Here is a 19,221-nt window from a genome sequence, read left to right as displayed (position 1 = left end):
TAAGAGAAAACTGGTGGGAAGATTCAACCTCTACTGCCATATTACCAGCATCTTTCCCTGATATAATGAGTCAGCAATGTAGGAAGCATTACCTTTGGCTTAATCCTCATGCATGTGAGATGTTACCAAAGATTAGAATAGCCTTGACAGCCCTACCATAAGTAATGGGTATGAAGAAAAGATAAAAGCTTATCTGCAATAATGGATGTTTGAGATCCTCTCTTTAAATATTTCAATTAAAAAAAAAACAAAACCTGAGAAGTCTGTTGTAATGTTCTATCCAGGGTCCTAGAGACACAGAAGTCATTTAATCACTTAGAATCACTTGCACTTGTGGTTTTTTTGTTGGTTGGTAATTCACCACCACCGCCACAGTCCACTTGGTGCATTACTCCATCTCTCTGCTGGACTGTGAGAATTTCACCTTTTTTTTTTTTTCTTTACAGAACATGCAGCTTATTCCTCTTGGGATTTTGAAATAAGACAACTGCTAATAGCATACATGCATCTGCCTGTCTCTTAAGACTCATCTCTGCTTTCCAAGACCAGGTCCACAGTTAGTTCATTCCTCATTTACACAGTATCTGAGCTTGAAATGCATTTAACATTCAAACAAAATGTTCCTTCTCTTCCAAGCTTGTTTCCTGAATTCTTCCTAATCACTTGTTTTCTCTTTGAAGGAAGAGGAACTCCACATGGGCAGCTATAAGCTATAGATACTGCCTCTCTAGGTCAGTGGCATGGGTTGTAAGGTTTTTAACACTGACAAACAGAAGTTGCCTAAGAATATTCAGGAATTGTCAGTGAGAAAAAGCATCTTCGGAAACATTTCTCACCTCCATTCATTGTTCCTCTTATATTTGAACAATTTTTCTTTATGACTTATCTATATCAGTCAGGTCATTTCCAGTCTTTCACAGCTGTGGAGTAAAAACTTGGATCTGGCTAGCTCTCCTTATTCATTTTGGAAAAACACAACTGCAACATGCAGTTTGCATGCACAGCATGATGAGAAAAATAACACTATCAAACTGTTGGTACTTCTATAATTCTAAGTTTCCAGAAATAAACTCTGCTTTTCTGTTTTCAAGAAATATCTTCTGAACTCATAATCCTCTCCACGACTGTACAGTCACAGATTCATTATCACCCCATGTTGCAGTGCCTCTGGTACTGTCCATCAAAGCTAATCAAATGCTTCCCCTATGTTGTCAACGTACCATATCTCACGTCTTCCAATTTGCTCAGATTAAAGAACTTCTTCTGAGGCTGTGTAGCATCTAGTGGCTCCACAATCCGTACAAAAGGGTTGCTCATGGTTATTAAAGACACCTCGTGTCCCTAAAATACAAAAGAAAAAGAATTAGCACTATCTTCACAGCATGTGTCCCACGTGCAAAAGACACACTCCATAACCCCACAAAAAGTCTGTTCCATATATGTGCAAAGCCCATGCAAGACAAAAAGGCACAGCAAAGCCTGTATTAGTAGTGCCCTTTCCCTGCAATCCGCTTGTAACATGTCCTCAGAGATAAAAGCTGTGCAGGAAGATAAGAGCATTGTAAAAATTTAAGAGGCATCACATGACTTACAAAACAAGTTTAATGTCTGCACTGACATTGCTTGCACTACTGTCTTCTTTGGGCTATTTCTGGACAGCCCCCTGAGCCCCTGTGATGCAGTAACTACAACAATGCAATCTTGTTGAAAGCTAAACAGAAAGTCATTCGCATTCAAAATTATAAATTAACATAATTCAACCAAACACAAACATGACGATTTTATTCAAGCTAGAAAGAGTGACACAGTAAGATTATAAACCCTATCCAAATATTTGAGAATCAAGGAGTCGTCTTGCCATCAGCAATATCTCAGTCCCCACAAAAAGAAAATTAAGGCTGACTCTACTATAAACATCTTCAGATGGTTTTTGTGGCTATTCTCGCAGTTCAATGGGCAGAATATTCCACTAGGATATAGGACTTTTAACACTCACTTACACAAGTTAAAGTGTCCGCGAGTATCTCCAACATCAAGGCACAAAATGGCCTGAATTCATACTGGAAACATCTCTCCATCTTCAGAAAAGTTTAGCTGCATGTGAACTGCCTGCTGAAACAGTTTGTAGGACACTAACACCTGAATTCTATCCAAAGCACTTTTGGGAACACTTCAGGCTGACATATGCCTGGGAACAAGCCAACAATTTGAGAAAAAGAATACTGTTTTCACCCTTTGCCAGGCAACATGATTATCTTTTTCTTTAACAAAAAACAAAAAAAAAAAAGAGAGAGATAAAACTCAGTTTTCACGCATCACTGTTCCTGTCTTCTTTCAAGTAACATTATCTCCTTGTGTCTCAGTTTTTCAAACAAGCAAGAACAAAAAAACAGTATGAAATGCACCACCTTGACAAGCTTCCTTGACAGGATGGTGCGAATGACTGCACGAAGACCAAGACTTGTCAGTAGTAATGTGTCGTGTTACTGATTTGTGTTAACGTCAGGCCAAAGGCTGAATTAGTTTATTTCACCCATCGGACCTCATTGACTCTTCAGGAAATACAAATACACGGAGAATTATGGAATCATTTGAGTTGAAAGAGTCCTTTAAAGGCCATCTAGTCCAACTCCTCTGGATGAGCATGGACACCTACAGTTCCATCAGCGCCTGGTCCAGCCTGACCCTGAGTGCCTCCAGGGATGGAGCAGTCATTAGATCTCCGGGCAACCAGTTCCAGTGCTTCACCACTCTTATCATAACAAACTTTTTCCTTATATCCAATGTCAATCTCCCCTCCTTTAGTTTGAAATAATTTCCCCTTGTCCTGCCACAGCAGACCGTGCTGAAGAGTCTGCCCCCTCCCTTCTTGCAGCCCCTCCACAGATACTGAGCGGTCACTCAGTCTCCCCCCAGATCCCTGTCTCCTCCAGGCTCTCAGCCTGTCCTTGCAAGAGGTGTTCCATCTCTTGTGTAGGATTCTTAAAGCACTCCAGCACAAATCACATCTCACAGATTTTCAAGTTAACAACAGTTAGGGGTGACACAGATGGAGAGAGAGGGAAAACTGAAGGTCTGAGGAATAAAGTATTGAGATAAGAAATATAAGAAAGGAAAACGCCCTGCATTCTGCCACACAAAACAAGGGAAACTTCTAAACAATGTCCAAGCAAATTAGAAAGGTAAGAAAATTAACAGATTGCGACCATCAAAACAACTGAAGTTAAAATGAGGCACTGCTTACTAAAGACTACAAATCTGTGCTTGGAAATTCACAGAAGCTTCCCTCTTTCAGGGAAAAAAAAAAAAAAAAAGAAAAAAAAAGCTTACTCTGTAGCATTCACTGACAATTTACCTTGATTTCTTTGCCACATTTTTTTTTGTGTCCTTGCATAAGGCCAAAGACCACTTACTTTCTGCACTGTATTGCCCTAAAATTCCAGCTGCTACTGACATCTCACCTCTCACATTCCCAACTACAAGTCATTTGCTGAGATTCCTTTTCCCAGCTTTGCAGATACCACTCCCTCACACAATCTCACCAAATTTTGGTTGTCCTCTTCTTTGGTAACCATGACTCACACAGGTATTCCCCTTCTAAAGCAACCTCAATGCTTCTTGGACTGAGCACGATTGAAACGAACTTCTTCCTTTCCCTGATTGCATGCTATGATCCTAATGAGTTTTATTTTCTGCCTTCCAAGAGGAGAATTTTATTTTATAGAATACTCATTTCATTTCATGGAAAAGCCTGACAGATAAAGCAGAAGATCATTACTTCAGTATGACCATATGACTCCACCATACTCAGCTGACACACTTTTATCTAAGTACAAACTGAACTAGGAACATTTCTCATTTAAGCCAATGTCTTGGCAACCCTCAGAGGCAATTCAATCACACATTATTGACTTGCTACCATTTCTTTGCCATCATCAGTTAGCTGAACAAAGGTGCCAAACTGTGAGGTCGCCAAGGCTCGTGTGCATGTTCTCTTATCTTACCTGGTCAAAGTGACACAAACAAACCTTACAACCTCGTAAGCTCCACGGAGCCCCCAGCAAGAATTGAAGTACAGAGAATAAATACCAAATTCTTAACAACATTGCTGCAAATTTCACAGCACAAATCCACGAACAGTCTACTATTATTTCCAAATAAACTATAAACAAAATGGCCAAAGCACTGCACTCGAGTTGCTGACCTGCCTAAAAGTTGTGAGGAAGCAATACTCCATAGGTTAAATCCACTAAAAAAGAAATCATACAATCACAGAATGAATCCTAGAACAGCTTGACTTGGAAGGGACCTTAAAGATCAAGTAGTTCCAACACCTCCTGTGGGAAGGGCTGCCACCCACTGGATCAAGCTGCCCAGGGCCCATCCATCCTGGTTTTGAATGCCTTCAGGGACGGGGCACCACAGCTTCTCTGGGCAACTGTGCCAGGGTCTCACCACCCTCTGAGCAAAGAGTTTCCTCCTAACATCTAATTCTAAACCTCCTTTTTCAGTTTATGGTTCCCTGTTGTGCTATCACTCTCAGACCGAGTAAAAGAATCACTCTCATTCCTGCCTACAAGCTCTCTTTAACACTGGAAGGCCACAGCAAGGTCTCTCCAAAGCCTTCTCCAGGAAGAAAAAGCCCAGCTCCCTCAACCTTTCTTCATAGGTTCTGTCATAAGCAACTTGCTGATGTGGTACTCCATCACATTACCTAGGTCTCTGGTGAAGATATCGAAAACCACTGGGACCAAGACAGAACGCTGAGGGACTCCACTCATCACCAACATCCACCTGGACATACAGCCATTGACCACAGTCATCTGCCTGCGACTATCCAACCAATTCCTGCTCCATCAAACAGCTCACCCATGAAATGCATATCCCTCCAACTTAGGGATAAGAATGTGGTGTGTGCTCATACTGAAGGCTTTGCGCAAGTCCAAGTAGATGACGTCCTTTGTCCACTCATTCCATCACAGAAGGCCACCAGACTGTCTGAAGTAATCACTGCAGTGGATACTGATTAACTCGAGATTGCAACACAGAGTATTTATTCATTTCATGTAAATATGCAGTGAGGTTAGCCAGCGTCTGCCTGCCAAACACTGGCTCAGTATGCAGGGGTCACAACGCACGGTCACAGCAACAGCTGAACATGCAGACTGAAGAAAGGGCTGGATCTGCTGCCTGATGGCCTCCACACTGTTTGCACAGAGGTCACCTCTGAAATGGGGATCTGCATGCACACCCTTGGGAAGGCAGAAGTGCAAATGAAGAGCTTTCTCATGCTAACAGCCACAAGTCACCCACACAAGCCACACTCCTCCTGGCTCCGGAGGACAGCATTCACTGCTGCCTACACTCAGGTCTCTGACTAGCCCGACTCTAGACGCCCATTCAGTCACCTCTATACAATTCTGGATGCTCTCATATGATTTCAGTGGCTTCACAAGATTGATCTATCTGAGAAAATGGGTCAGAAGGGAAGCAAATTAAGTTTCCCTTCAGCCTGCTTTGCAGAGCAAAAGAAAACTATTTTAAACTCGATTTAGCATCTTTAAGGCTACATAAATGTACAGTGGATCAGAAAGCAAAGAAAACAGATGACTTGACAGAAACAGATTTCAGAGCATGAGCATGTTAAGACTGGGGGGGAGATTTTCCATGAAAGTTATAGCAAAAATAATTTCAGGCAAACACAGAGAAAAAGAGAAAACTAGCAAGAGAAGTTTTGGAGTAGAGAAAAAAAGACAGAAGTTAACAGAAAGTATCATGATAGAGAGGACCACCACAAACCCAATGACTTGTGTAAATACTGCTAGGTCTTCAAAAAGCTTCCTCCTGTCTCACAAAATCCATGCCTTTGTGACTACATACTTGAAGTTGAATCTGGAATAAGGATGTTTAGCTTTTAAGCATTACCTGTACAAATCTGCTTTTTTGCAGTATGGTAAATTTAACTTTCTTCAATCGTAATCTACTAAAGCAGCAACATTCCTTCCTTTGTACAGTCCCTTTCAAATATCATCTGCCAGGACACAAATCCTCATTACTTTAGCCTTTTCAAAGGTTGTATGATTTCTATAAAGTGAACAAGATGAACTACAATTTTACTTCACTGTTTCCTGTGCCAACCAACACAGATTGGCAAACACTGGTCTTGTTTATATTAACGCTGAACATCTTTAAATCTCAACTCCTTCACTATTAATAGTTACCCATTCAGAGTGCTATGCCAATGCAGTTGCTCAGCACTCTGTCACTCACCTTCACATCCCATTGGAGTGTATTTTGAATTTTCACACAGACTGCACATCAGCTCCTCACAAGAAGTATTTTCAGTCTTTCTTGTATCCCAGCTCTAGAACTCTCTCCCTCACAGAAGCAAAAGTGCAGAAAGATTCTAAGCATAGGCATGGAAACCACGAATACCAAGAGGGGAACATTTATTTGGACTAGGCCATAACTTTCCAAATATAAAACAAGGAAGCTGTTCTTCATGCACGTAACACTTGCCCTTCCAAGCAGAGAATGAACTCTTAGCTAGAACAGCTGCTCCTTAAACAACCATTGGAAATGATATAGGAGGGTTCATATCTCTCCAGCAACAAAACTTTGTATCGTGATGCTCTACCAAAGCATCCACACTAGCAAAATATGTGTACAACACCCTCCTTCTATCTGTATTGAGTCGATCAGTAAACTCTATTCACCATGATAGATCAGACATGTCCTTGCAACAACAGACTAGCAGGAGAATGGGCTGTGACGTACATGCAGATCTCTGTGGTAGACCACAGCACTGGATGACCATCTCAGCAATACACTGTCCTGGTTTCAGCAGGACTAGGGTTACTTTTCTTCACAGTGGTTGGTATGATGCTGCGCTTTGGATTTAGGAGAAAAACAACACTGATACCATACTGGTGTTTTAGTTGTTGCTGAGCGGTTCTCGCACTGAATGAACCTTTTCTGCTTCTCATGCTGCCTTGCCAGCGAGGAGCTGGGGCTGCATAAGGAGCTGGGAGACACAATCAGTCCAGCTGATCCAAAGAGGTTAAAGGAACGTTCCACACCATATGAATTCACGATGAACCATAAAAAAATGTGGGGAATTGGCTGAACAGGCAGCCATTTTGCAGGACTGAGCAGGCATTGGTCAGTAGGTGGTGAGAACTTGCATTGTGCATTACTTCTTCTATACGTATATAGCTATTATTACTATTACTTTCCCTTTCTTTTCTGTTTTATCAAATTGCCTTTATCTCAGACAAAGAGTTATTGTCCCCTCAATTTTCTCTCCCATCCCAGTGCAAGGAAGTGAGAGAACTGCTTGCTGGTGCTCGGCTGCCTGCTGGGGTAAAGCCACAACAAACCACTGCCTCTTTTATTTCATCTTTGATATCTCAGTTATTGGACTGTATGGCCAATAACTTTGGCCAGCAAGCCAATGTGATTGCCAAACAACTCTCCATCAAATTCAAAAAGTCATGCATGCCAGGTGAAGTTCTCAGTGATTGGAAACAGGAAAAAGTCCCTTGCAGTTTTAAGAGAGAAAGGAAGGCCTGGGGAACTACAGGCTGGTAAGCCTCACCACTGTGCTTGGGAAAATCATGGAAAACATTCTCCTGGAAACTACAATAAGGCAACACAGGGATGTGATCTGAGACAACCAGCATGGCTTCACCGAGGTCAGATTGAGTCTCATCTACCTGGAGGCCTCCAATGATGGAGCCACAGCATCAGTGGACAAAGGAAGAGCAACTGATGTCATCTGTCCAGACTTGTGCAAAGCCTTCAATACCATCCCACACCACATTCTTATCTCTAAATTAGAGACTTGGATTGTTATTCAATGGGTAAAGAATTGGTTGGATACTCGCTGCCAGAGGGTTGTGGTCGATGGCTCTATGTCCAGGTAGATACAGGTGACGAGTGGTGTCCCAGTTCAACTTCTTAATCAATGGTACAGACAGTTGGATCAAGTGTACCCTCAGCAAGTTTTCTGATGACATGAAGATGAGTGCTGCATTCGACACAACAGATGGAAAGAATGCCATCCAAAGGGATCTAGACAATGTTGGATCCACAGGATCTTACTGAGATCCAATAATGCAACATGAGAGGTGTTGCATTTGGGTCTGGGCAATCCCAAGTATGTGTACAAAAGTCAGGAGAAGAACTCACAGACAGTAACCCTGAGAAAAATGACCTGGGGGTTCTGATGGAAGAATTTTATGGTCGGACTGGATGAGCTTGTAGGTCTTTTCCAACCTTGGTGTTTCTGTGATTCTGTGAAAAGCTTTAAAAGAGCCAACAGTTCACACTTGTAGCCCAAAAGGCCCACTGTATCATGGGCTGCATCAAAACAAGAGTGTCCAAAAGAGCAAGGGAGGTGACTGTCTCTGCTCTGCCCTTGTGAGGCATTACCTGGAGTAATGTATCCAAACCCAGGACCCGCAACACAAGAAAAGGCATGGATCTCTTGGAATAGGTCCAGAGGAGGGCCACAAACATAACAGGAAGGATAGAGCACCTGTCATCTAAGAAAGGTTGAGGGAGCTGTGTTTCTTCTGCCTGGAGAAGGCTTTGACAAGACCTTGCTGTGGCCTTCCAGTACATCTTATAACCTGGAGGGAAAACAAATTTTTACATGGTCTGACAGTGACTGGACAAGGTAGAACAGTTTTAAACTGAAGGAGGGGAGATTCTGATTAGATATTAGGAGGAAATTCTTCATCCAGAGGGTGGTGAGGTCCGGAACAGGTTGATCACAGAAGCTGTGGATGTCCCAAACCTGGAGATGTTCAAAGCCAGGCTGGATGGGACCCTGAGCAGCCTGATCTGGTGGTTGGCAACCCTGCTGAAAGGAGGGCGGTGGAACTACATGATCTAAGCTCCTTTTGGAGCTATGCTATCTCAGGATTCTAAGATTTTAAACATCAACTCATAAAACTAAACACCTAATGGTTTGACTGACTAAAGTAGACATCAATTAGTAAAAGTTATTTTCCCTCGGCAGCTTGTAAATTAACTGTTACCAGTGGGAGGAATGAGTTAGCATAGAATCACCAATTGGGCAGTTTAAAATGAGCACCTTGTAGAACACGAGAGTGGTTTTAAATCCACCAATTGTAATGGTGGAAGACTTAGACCTGCAAGGATTATGGGAATCCATGAAGAAACTTCCAACTGAAAACTGGGGAAAGGAGAGGTTAGTTGGCAGGACTGCTCTGGGGAAAAGGCAGAAGACATACGGATCACTCACAGCTGCAGCAGCACATACCACCCATGCTCAACCTGATCACATCTGTACCAACACTGTGATGACTGTTCCCCCTCCAACAGCACAAGTTATTTACCTTAGTTTTGCCTACTCAACTAGTTGACATTTGTGTGCATATGTGGATGTAAAAATCTGAGAGGAGCTGCTACAGAACAGCAGATTACTGAGTTGTAAATCCATCAGGACAATACTGAGCATGCCACTTGTGACATTAGTAAGAATCACACACGGCTGAAGAGCACTTCTTAAACCTAGGTTTACTGCTCTCCTCCTTAACAGAAAGTAAGCGTCTGCAATTTACACAGCTCTACGTATGGTTTCACATTCTGCTCACCAATGGCCCTAATTGAAGGCATTGACAACTCAACTTTCAGTTTACCTAAGTTACGGATTTCTTACCCATGAATCAAGATCTGGAAAGTGGAAGAGCAAGGAAAGTATTCTTGCCCGTGTTAGAACTGGATGATCTTCAAAGTCTCTTAATCCCACACCACCTTGTGGTTCTGTGATCCCTTAGCAGGTCAAGTAGGCAAGAAACTTCAGTCATGTTGGAATTGCAATACATTCTGTATGTACCTATCCTGCTTGAAAGAACGTTTTAAGCATGTTGGCAGAAGTCTCCATGCTTGATATGGAAGGACAGCTTCTTCAGCATGAGTCAGGGATCTGCAGTAGTAACACTCTGGTAAGTAAATCCATTCACAATTCAAGTCAGTTTGAGGAGTGAAGGGGGAACACAGATAGTTGTGTGATAGAAAAGAATCAGCTGAAAAATTCAAGTTGCTTAAGAAAAATGTTTTTGTTATCCTGGCAACTACTAAAAAAAAAAATAGAACAGCAAAAACAAAAAAAAAAAAAAAAAAAAAAAAAGAAAAGAAAAAAAGAAATAGCCCAGCATTTGGATAAAGTTCAACACCACCAGTAGAACAAGCAGAGTCTTGTTTTGTACTGTATCTAGCTATTATAATTACATTTGTAGTTCTGTATGCACACAGAACAGATGAGTGCAACTACAGCTGCAATAAACACACAGGTTTCTTGTTCTGATTAAAAAAGCTCTTACTGTTTAATACTTGCTCTACCTGTGACAGATAAGGCCACTGTATAAGAACCATGCAGTGCTGCCCTGCTGTGAACTACCAGCAGTGACACTTGAGTACTATTAGTGCCTTCAGAAAGAATATGTTTCTCCATTGCACAGTGAAGCCCATAGCTACACAGATCCTTAAAGAGAAGTCCACTAACTTTTTGACAGCTGACAAACTATTCCACTGGTATAAACCATGGCATTATTGTGCATTGGAAGAAAACACAGCAATCTGTAATGGAGTTTATTTAAAACACTCTTCACAACATTCCAGGGAGCCCATTTCAACTCAAAGCTCAAAAGGAACTTTGTCCTGGAACGCAAGTGAGACCCTGAACTGCTGACTTTATTGCTTCCTCCTAATATCTAAAACTTTGACTGCAACATGAAAGCGCACACGTTTTCAGAGCACAATGAGAAGCATGTGTTCGTATAAATGATATATTTCACTGGCTATCATAAACACTCTGAGGATTTCACTTTGTTAGCAGTGCTGTAGTACCGTGTAGAGACCGTGTTTGTGAAATCAAGCCTTCGCCCTTTTACAGAAACTCCAGCTCCAAGCAGGCTGGAAGTTCAGATATGTCCAGTTTCAAGACAGTAAACTCCCTCAAGTCATCCCTCTGGAAAGCGACCTTCTCCTCCCTCACCTAACAAAGCACGCTTTTTGCTCGAGGGATCATTGAAACACTTCCCGTGCACACATCTCACCAGTTTTTGATGATCCAGGTAAGTACACGTTATCCAGTATCTTCAAACAGCCTCCGGAACACAATCTAACCATGTACTTAACAAAATCCAGATCCTAATTAAGCAGGCAAGAGTGTTAAGGGAATGCTGTGTCAGCAGACACATCAGTGAGTGCCCTAGTTAAAACCAGACTTTTCTTTTCCTGCAGAAAAACAAGCAACATTACACTTAAGAATAAAGGAAAGCTTACCTGAGGTTATAGTACACTGAAAATTGAAGCTTTCAATATTTTTTTTCCCCTTAAAGAACAACTTTAACCTTTTTCCTACTTCTGTACAGACTTGCTACTCACTTACCCCATCTTGGCAGTCCTAGACTACTCATTAATAAAAATGCAGCATGGACTAGTTTTAACAAAGAATTAGCTTTCAGTGTTAGGACAAAAAATATACATATATCCAGGGGCACATGCAGAAGCATGTTCCCAACAATAAGTGAACACGGGAGCACTGCAAGAGAGCTGGAAACACAGATCTCAGTAAGCACCTGGAAAAGTTTAGCCTGAAATTCAGTTTCAGAATGGGGGATTAAAAAAGACATTTCTTTATGGGGGACTAAAAAAACATTCTGCTACTGGTTTTGTTTCGAAAGCCTCATGTGAAGGTTGGCAAGACGGCAGCAGAAGAGCATGAGGAACGAAAACAAATTGGGGATACTGTCAATTAGCCCTCTCCTCATTACAGAACCACCATTTGAGTTCTGTGAAGTTCTGGTCCCGCACCCATTGGAGTCCCTCTGTGTGAACTGCCACTGCTTCAGAACAATCACAAATGCGTAGGTGGAAGGATGAAGAACTGAAGAAAGAATTATTAATGTTGTGAAACAAATCTGGCACCATCAGGAAGAAGTCCTAATTTTTCAGGTCACGGCAAATTGCACTCTGGAAGTATAGCAAGAGATTTCTCATTAATACATCTCCAACTTAGAATTTCAACAACTATTTGACCATTCATGCAGACAAATCCAACTTTTAAACCCTCTGGTTTCAGTTTGCAAGCAGAGCAACTGAGTATCTGATAGCATTTCATCAATTCCAGCCAGCCATTACAAGCGCTTACTAGCCACAATCCCTGAGGAACCAACTGAAGTTTCAACAAAACATTTCTAATCAGCTTTTCCAGAGTTTTCCACAAAAAGACCAGAAAGAAAAAAGAAAAAAGAAAAAAAAAAAAGAAAAAAGTAGAGAGTATTTTGCAAGTTCCTGGAGTCCTTGCCCTAAAATTATTCTATGTCCTGATGCCTATGACAGCGTCCCAAATATCTGGAGGAAATGTTCCTACCTACAGCAGTAGCCGCTCCACAGGCAACACTGAAGACAATAACCATGAAAAATTCTTATCTTCTATTCACGCAAACAGGGGAACCTGGAGAAAAAGCCTCATCTTTACCTTCTCACTGTTTCTCTGAGGGAAACAGATCACTCTTCAATTCTAAGCCTTTCAGGAATTTGACACATCATAACTGTGTCACGGAGAAAATTTCCAGTTAATTACACATTAAAATCTCACAGTGAGAATACATGTTAAAGAACACTAGCAAAATAAATTTCCCACTGTATTTACTACTTAAATATCAATAATATTTCTTCCATTCCAGGTTTTCTGCAATTACTGCATAAGCTCTTGCATAATTACCAGAAACACTTTATTGGAAATATGGAAGTGGGGGTGCATCATTCATGGCTGACACCCAATTCAAAGGAACCAGAGGGAGGCAGGGGTCCAATTAAAACGTCGTATGACTCGAAATGAAGTTCGAAAGACCTCAAGCCTTTAGTTCTGCATTCTCTGTAAGAGAGCGTCCAAACTCCTCCACACACTGAAAAGCTCTACAACGGGAATCCTGTCTGTCTTACAAAGCCCAGGATAAAATACTGACAAGTTTTCGAGTAACTCCTCATACACATCAAAAACCCAGAGGGCATAAGAGTCAGCCGCACTTCCTACTGTGTGTGCATTAAATTCTCCCTCTGCCCTTTGAAGAGCCAACAATCCCCAGAAGTCTATTAGGACATTCTGACCAAGCACAATTGCTTTCAAGCCAAGCATTACAAAATAAACATCCCAGTGTTAATATTTGTCCCTAGGGTGGTCTTCCTCTACTACCGGTAACGAGCCAGTCTGAACAATGGCAGCAGCACCGCGGACACACGGAACCCAAAAGCCGGAGCGGATCCGCCCGCAGCCCCGTTCCCGCTGCCGAGCGCGGGCAGCTCCGCCCGTAGGCAGCCTGAGCGCAGCCTTCCCCCGGCCCCCTCTCTCCTCCCAGCCAGCAGACGAGGCCGAACCCCGCCGCCGTTAAGGGCCGCGCCGCAGCGGCTTGCCGCCCTAAGCGCGGCCTGGGCCGCAGGATGGCCGCTCCGCGCCCGCCGGCCGCCAGGGCGGATCCGCGCCGCCACCGAGCGCAACCAGCAGAGCCCGGCGCCGCACGGAGGAAGGGCGGGCGGCTCGTGGCGCCCCCCCGGCTAAGCGGGAGGGCGACGCGCGGGCACGGCGGCCCCACCGAGCGCCGCACTCACCGGGGAGCTCGCAGGAACGCAGCGCCGCCGCTTCCCCGCCGCTGCCGACGGCCTCGGGAGGGATGGGGCGGGGGCAGGCCGGCTCCGCCCGCAGCCTGAAAGGCTTCCCGCCTACCCCCCGCCCTCGCCGGGGCGGCCGGTCGGTGAGGCGGGTCTGGCTTTCTGCTGTCGCTCGGCGTTTTTCGCCCGCTGCCCCTCGGCGCTGCGCTCTCGGGATCGCCGTCCACACAGAGCGCAGCCCTCGGCACGAGGGGAGGAGCTCGCTGTCCCGGCTGTCGGTAGTGACAGCGTCTGTCAAGCTGACCGCGATGGTGACGGCAGCCCTGAAGGAGATGCAGGAGTGCAGCGTCCTTCAGCTGTCCGATGTGGGGCCCTTCTAAGTGTACAGCGCGCCTGTGATACAACGGGTGCGTTTGGGGCTTGTATAAAGCGTATTAAAGTGCATCTAATTATAATGAAAGCATTAGATAAAGAGGAAAGAGGGAAATAAAGTTCTGTAGGGGTTGCACTGTTGTGTCCTTCTAGCAAGGAGGGTGTCTGACTTCGATTCACAAATCCACCTGGTGTAGGTTAAGGTGAAACAACGCTCTGGGTCCATAGATACGTGTAGAATCACGGAAGTGCTTGGGTCTGAAGAGTCCTTAAAGCCCACCCAGTTCCAACCCCGTGCGGTGGGTAGGGCTGCTCCCCACCACCTCTGGCTGCACATCCACTCTGGCCTTGAGTACCTTCAGGGATGGGGCAACACAGCTGCGCCAGGGCCTCAACGCCCTGAGCTTTATCACGATTTCCTAACAGTATCTTGTCTAAATCTCCATTTTGTACACGCCCTTCCTTACCAGCCTCAGTGTCTGGATTTATGGAACCTCCTCTCACTTCAGTTCCAGGATTGGTTGAGTGACACTAGACCCCGTTGGGTGTTTCTCAGGCATCATTCTGAATCCTTGTCTTGCGTCAGTTCCTGAAGTAGCTGAGGCACGAACTAAATCCAAGGAAGACCAGGCTATTCCCCAGAGTTTAACTGTATCTTGGAGCACTGCACAGGCTCGCTGTTCAGTCACATGGGACTTGTGCCTTACATGGATAAAAAGAGCTTAGATGGACTCATCACTTACATGTGTGAAGAGGGCTTGGATGTCTTGCCTGTCTCTGGAGAGCATCTTGGAGAGTAGTAACAAGGAGAATTGCTGCCTAAACACCAGGAGAAACAGATGGCCAGCAGTGTTTTGTTGTTGTTATTTTATTTTTCCCTGCAAAAAGTTTGTGAAGAACGAAGAGGGCTACCTGCTGACGCTGCAGGAGAGAAGCAGATCTAAGGTGCATGATGTGACGCAAGGAGTAAAAACAAGCTCTGTTCTCTGCTGGGAAGGGTTGCTGGCACCTTGTGCAAGGCTAGAGATGGCTCTTCTGATTGTTTATGGGATAGTTTCCTGCGTACTGACCTGCACTGGCAGATCCTCCTGCCTACAGACTGTCAGGCTGGAACATGTAGACCAGGGAAAATAAATATCAGGATCTCAGGGTCTAGCAAAGAAGATACGCTTGTTTTTAACCAAATACTACAGTCCTGGCTCTGGCACACTTGATATTGATTTCAGTGGTGCACTTCTGTTTCTTAGGGTCTCTCTGTATTTAAACTTGCTGTTGTATTTATACCTCTAGATGTCCCCTCATCTACAAAACATAGTACTTTTGAGTTATCTCTCAAAATCTTTTACAGGCTGACTTGCTTTGTGTTTGGCATAAGTATCTCGTGGAATAACGTACATCTTCCCTCTTCTCTTTTATAATGCAAAGACTTTTGAGAATATTTGATTGGCTTGGACATGGAGATGGACATTTATTCATAATCTTCTTTTGCTGGAGAGATAGACTAAACTGAGTTTTTCAGAATGAATAGTTCATAGTTGTAATTTGACAGTAGAAAGAGAAAGACAATGTTTTTCTTAGGACACTACAAAATAGTGATGATTTTGGTAGTAGGAGAAGCTGGAGAACTTTTGAAACTTCATACTGCCTTCCTTAGGATTTTGGACCATGCATTAATTGTTAGCATTCTTGATTTTTGTACATTTCAATTATATTAATGATATAATTTCCTTTTGTTGTGATAAACTCTGGAAACAACCCTTCGGCCACTTCCTTTCAAAGAAAAGGACTGTGCTTTTTGTTGTTGTTTCCAACAAAACAGAATTATAAGATCTATGCTCGGCACCAAATTTTGAATGATTGATGAAATCCTTCATGCCTAGAATGCCAGAGCAACTGCTGCAAAATCTAATTGACCTAAGATATCTCGGGGGGGGGAAACAAAATGTGGTAAAATAGCAGGTCAGCAACAAAAATGAGTAATCTGTTTGTCAGCTCTAACTTCCCTCAGTCAAAATCTGCAAGGTTTGTAATTTCTGTTCCATGTGGAGGAGGCCCCAAGACGTGCAGTGGGAGGGAAGCCTTCTTAGCACAGGCAGAGGCAGCACCTCTGCAACACTGCTGGTTGTGTGCAATGACACAGAGGCTGTGACGGGATAGAAGGATAGGCTGTTCCTTCGAGGGTTTATAGTAATGCTCTCTGAAGGTTATTGTAGGTTGGCTTTTGCAGTAAGGAGTGTTTGAGGCTGTTATTCCTCTTAGCAGAGTTGAATTGGTGGTAATGTGGTTCAGTTTAATGACTGTGGTTTTGTCTCTCTCCAAAGATTGCTAGGAAGTTGAGTAGGTTAACCCCATTGTTTGTATGGAAGATATTTACTGAAATAGATTCTTGGTTTTGTGAGCAGATTGCAAGGACCTCCAGCAGTTTTCTTGCGTAGCTGTGCATTGTACTGAATCTGGGTTAAAGTTAAAAAAAAAAGTAAAAATAAAATAAAATAAAATAAAAAAGCAACTTCCTTCAGTTCTTGCACCCAAGCTGGACACAAATAGGAGTGTCACGCTTTTCATACTGCAATCCTGGGAGTCCCAGTGCTCGTGACTTCCTGTTTTTCAGAGTTTTTCATGAAATAATTTCCTAACATGAGGAACTGTGTGTCAGTACTTCGTCCTTCCCTCATAGTTGGGCAAATCAATTTACAAGAGGCTGTTCTAACTTCAAATTGCTTCTAGAAGAACGTTCTCTGAAGATATTCACCAAGTGATGTACTAGGAGCTCACGGAGTGTATCATATCAGTTCAATTTCAAGCTGATTTGGTGGATTGGTGGACAAACCTATGAGCTAGTAGTGTGCATTGCAGCCTAGGAAGCCAGTACACTGTGCTACATTGAAGGATGAGGGGTTGGTTGGGCAAGGTAGGGGATTCTTCCCCTATGCTCCATCCTCATGAGACCCAACATATAGTCTAATACTGCGTTCAGCTCTGGGGCCTACATCACAAGGCAGTCATGGACCTATTGGGGCAGATCCAAAGGAGGAACACAAGGATGATCAGAAGGCTGAAGCCCCACTCCGTGGTAAGTGTATGCTGAAAGAGTTGTGGCTGTGAAGCCTAGGGAAGAGAAGGCTCTGGGCAGATATCATTGATGCTTTCTAGTATGGGCCTAGAGGAAAGATGGGGACTCATTATCAGGGAATGTAGTGAAAGGACTATAATATATAATGATTTTACATTAAAAGAGGATAGATTTAGGTTAGGACATTAGGAAGACCAGGTTGGATGGGGCTTTGAGCAAGCTGGTCTAGTCGGTGGTGGAACTATAGGATCCTTTTTTAACATTTCTTTCAACCCAAATCATTGTATGGTCCTATGGCTTCACTGTCACACCTGTAAACTTATCTCATTTGTTCTTATCCTGTCAAGAAGTTACAAATAAGTGGGGTTCTCCCGGGGGAGCTTTCAGCTCATTACGGCTTGAAAGCCTTTGCATAAAGCATTTGGCAGATTTGTGTGGTGCACAGATTCCACCCACACCTTCAGCTGATCACTGATGTTGCATCAATCCTCTGACTGCTGCCACCTGTTTCAAACTAGGCTAAGAGTGGGATAAGGGAGACAGTAATTTAGAGCTTGTCAGCCTGGAGGATCCAGAATTGTTGGCCTTTCAATGTAATCATTTGAAAAAAGTGTCCATCAGTAGCACTATATGGGTGCATCCTCCAGCTTGTCTCAGCTTTCTGAAATGGACCAAATTGGTTTGTTCCAGAGTGCTGTGTTTCTCCTAGGCAGCTTCTAAGGGTTTATCACATTACATACTACATTCTGTGAGTTCTGAGTTGATACTGATATGAGTTAATATTTTCAAATATATCCAGCTCTCACTAGTACCCCAAAAACCCAGAGCTTGAGAGCAGCTGAGGTGGAAGTTTGCAGGTTATGGAGAATAGGATTTTTATAGCTGCTTATGAAGGAAATCGCACTCATATTTATGTAATACTTCATTTTAAGCTGTCTGAATTGTTGCTGTGCAATGCTAGTACAACTCTGAAAAGTGAGAACCTAGATTCTCTCAGAAATCCTGCTAGAAACACCAAAGTGAGTTCTGGGAATTCAAGCAAGTGTTGGCCTGCCAGCTGCTTCTCTATCTTCACTCAGATGATTGTGCATCCTCTAAAGGAAACTGTGTGGCCAGCATATTTTAATAAATGCATTATAATTTGTTTCTGATCATGGCAGTGATTTTCTTAAGTGTTTTACTTTAAATGATTCTTCATTGAGCTGTGGTTGACGCTTATTGAACATCACTTTAGCTTCAGTATCGAAACAAAGATTTAACTTATGCCATCTGTTGGTTAAACGGGGTTTAGCAGGGGCTTTGTATCTCGCTGGCAATGGGGCCAATAATAGAGTTCAGATGGTGATTTTACTTCCCAGCTAAAGTTCACAGGTGGAATGTCAAAGAACTCCCTCAGCACTTTTGTGGAATACAAGCATTTGTTCGATCCTGACACTGGAACTGAAGAAAAAGGAGGTGAGAAAGGGACAACCTGACTGCCAACATTATGCTTCTAAAACTAGACTCTGTGTATTACTTTTGCAGAATTCCTTCAGAAACGGATGATGAAAACCTCTGATGAGATTGCAGTCACTGTACTGAGCATCAGAAGGAAAATCTCTGTACATTATGTAAGCACAAGTCCTGTCTCTACTAAGAGCAACAATACAACTTGCAGTAAATGCAGAAGTATTTGCTGAGGAAAGCAGAGTGTGTTTCTCTGCTTTCACCTGGACTAGATTCTTGAGCATGCTCACTCTAAAACAAGCCCCACTCAAAGCATTTATTATTTAAATTGTTAGTGTACGTGCAGTGTACACGGGCTGTGTCTGTGCTGGTATTAATTTGTACTGCAGTTGCACTGAAGTTACCTTGCTGAGGGACACTAGAGAGAGATGTTATTTACCTGAAAAACTGAAAGGGGGTGACGGAAGACTAGAATGCAAGTAACGCACAAAGTTGGTAAGGAAACTCTGGAGCACTGGCCCCTGTGCCACACATTAAGAGTCCAGTCTCAGCTGCTTTCAATTCACACAGGGCCTATACAACATGTAAAATGTTGATATTCCTGGTTATTTGCAGTTAGCTCAGTATGAGTTTAATCTCTGACATCACATATTCTGGTGAAGTTCAGCACTTTGTGCAGGTCTTGT

The 19,221-nt window shown here is 43.2% G+C and overlaps 1 protein-coding gene across 2 annotated transcripts in view; it reads right to left on the bottom strand.

Annotated features, from left to right (window-relative positions):
- Positions 1-13,771, bottom strand: part of ACO1 (aconitase 1) — a 40,875-nt gene extending 27,104 nt beyond the window's left edge. Inside the window, exons 1-2 of one of the 2 annotated variants that reach the window (XM_052701440.1) lie at positions 13,645-13,771; positions 1,221-1,341 (exon numbers count right to left, since the gene is read on the bottom strand). In XM_052701440.1, coding sequence (XP_052557400.1) covers positions 1,221-1,317 — 97 coding nt within the window. In that variant the 5' untranslated portion in view covers positions 1,318-1,341; positions 13,645-13,771. Of the gene's footprint in view, positions 1-1,220; positions 1,342-3,542; positions 3,689-13,644 lie in introns of those variants that run through there. The other variant, XM_052701439.1, reaches the window with a different exon arrangement.
- Between the last annotated feature and the right edge of the window lie 5,450 nt (positions 13,772-19,221).

This window comes from Tympanuchus pallidicinctus, unplaced genomic scaffold, assembly GCF_026119805.1.
Source record: "Tympanuchus pallidicinctus isolate F22 unplaced genomic scaffold, pur_lepc_1.0 scaffold4, whole genome shotgun sequence".
NCBI classification, from domain to species: Eukaryota; Metazoa; Chordata; class Aves; order Galliformes; family Phasianidae; genus Tympanuchus; species Tympanuchus pallidicinctus.
The sequence above is the reverse complement of the archived record's forward strand: the minus strand, read 5'-3'. Positions and strand labels throughout refer to the sequence as shown.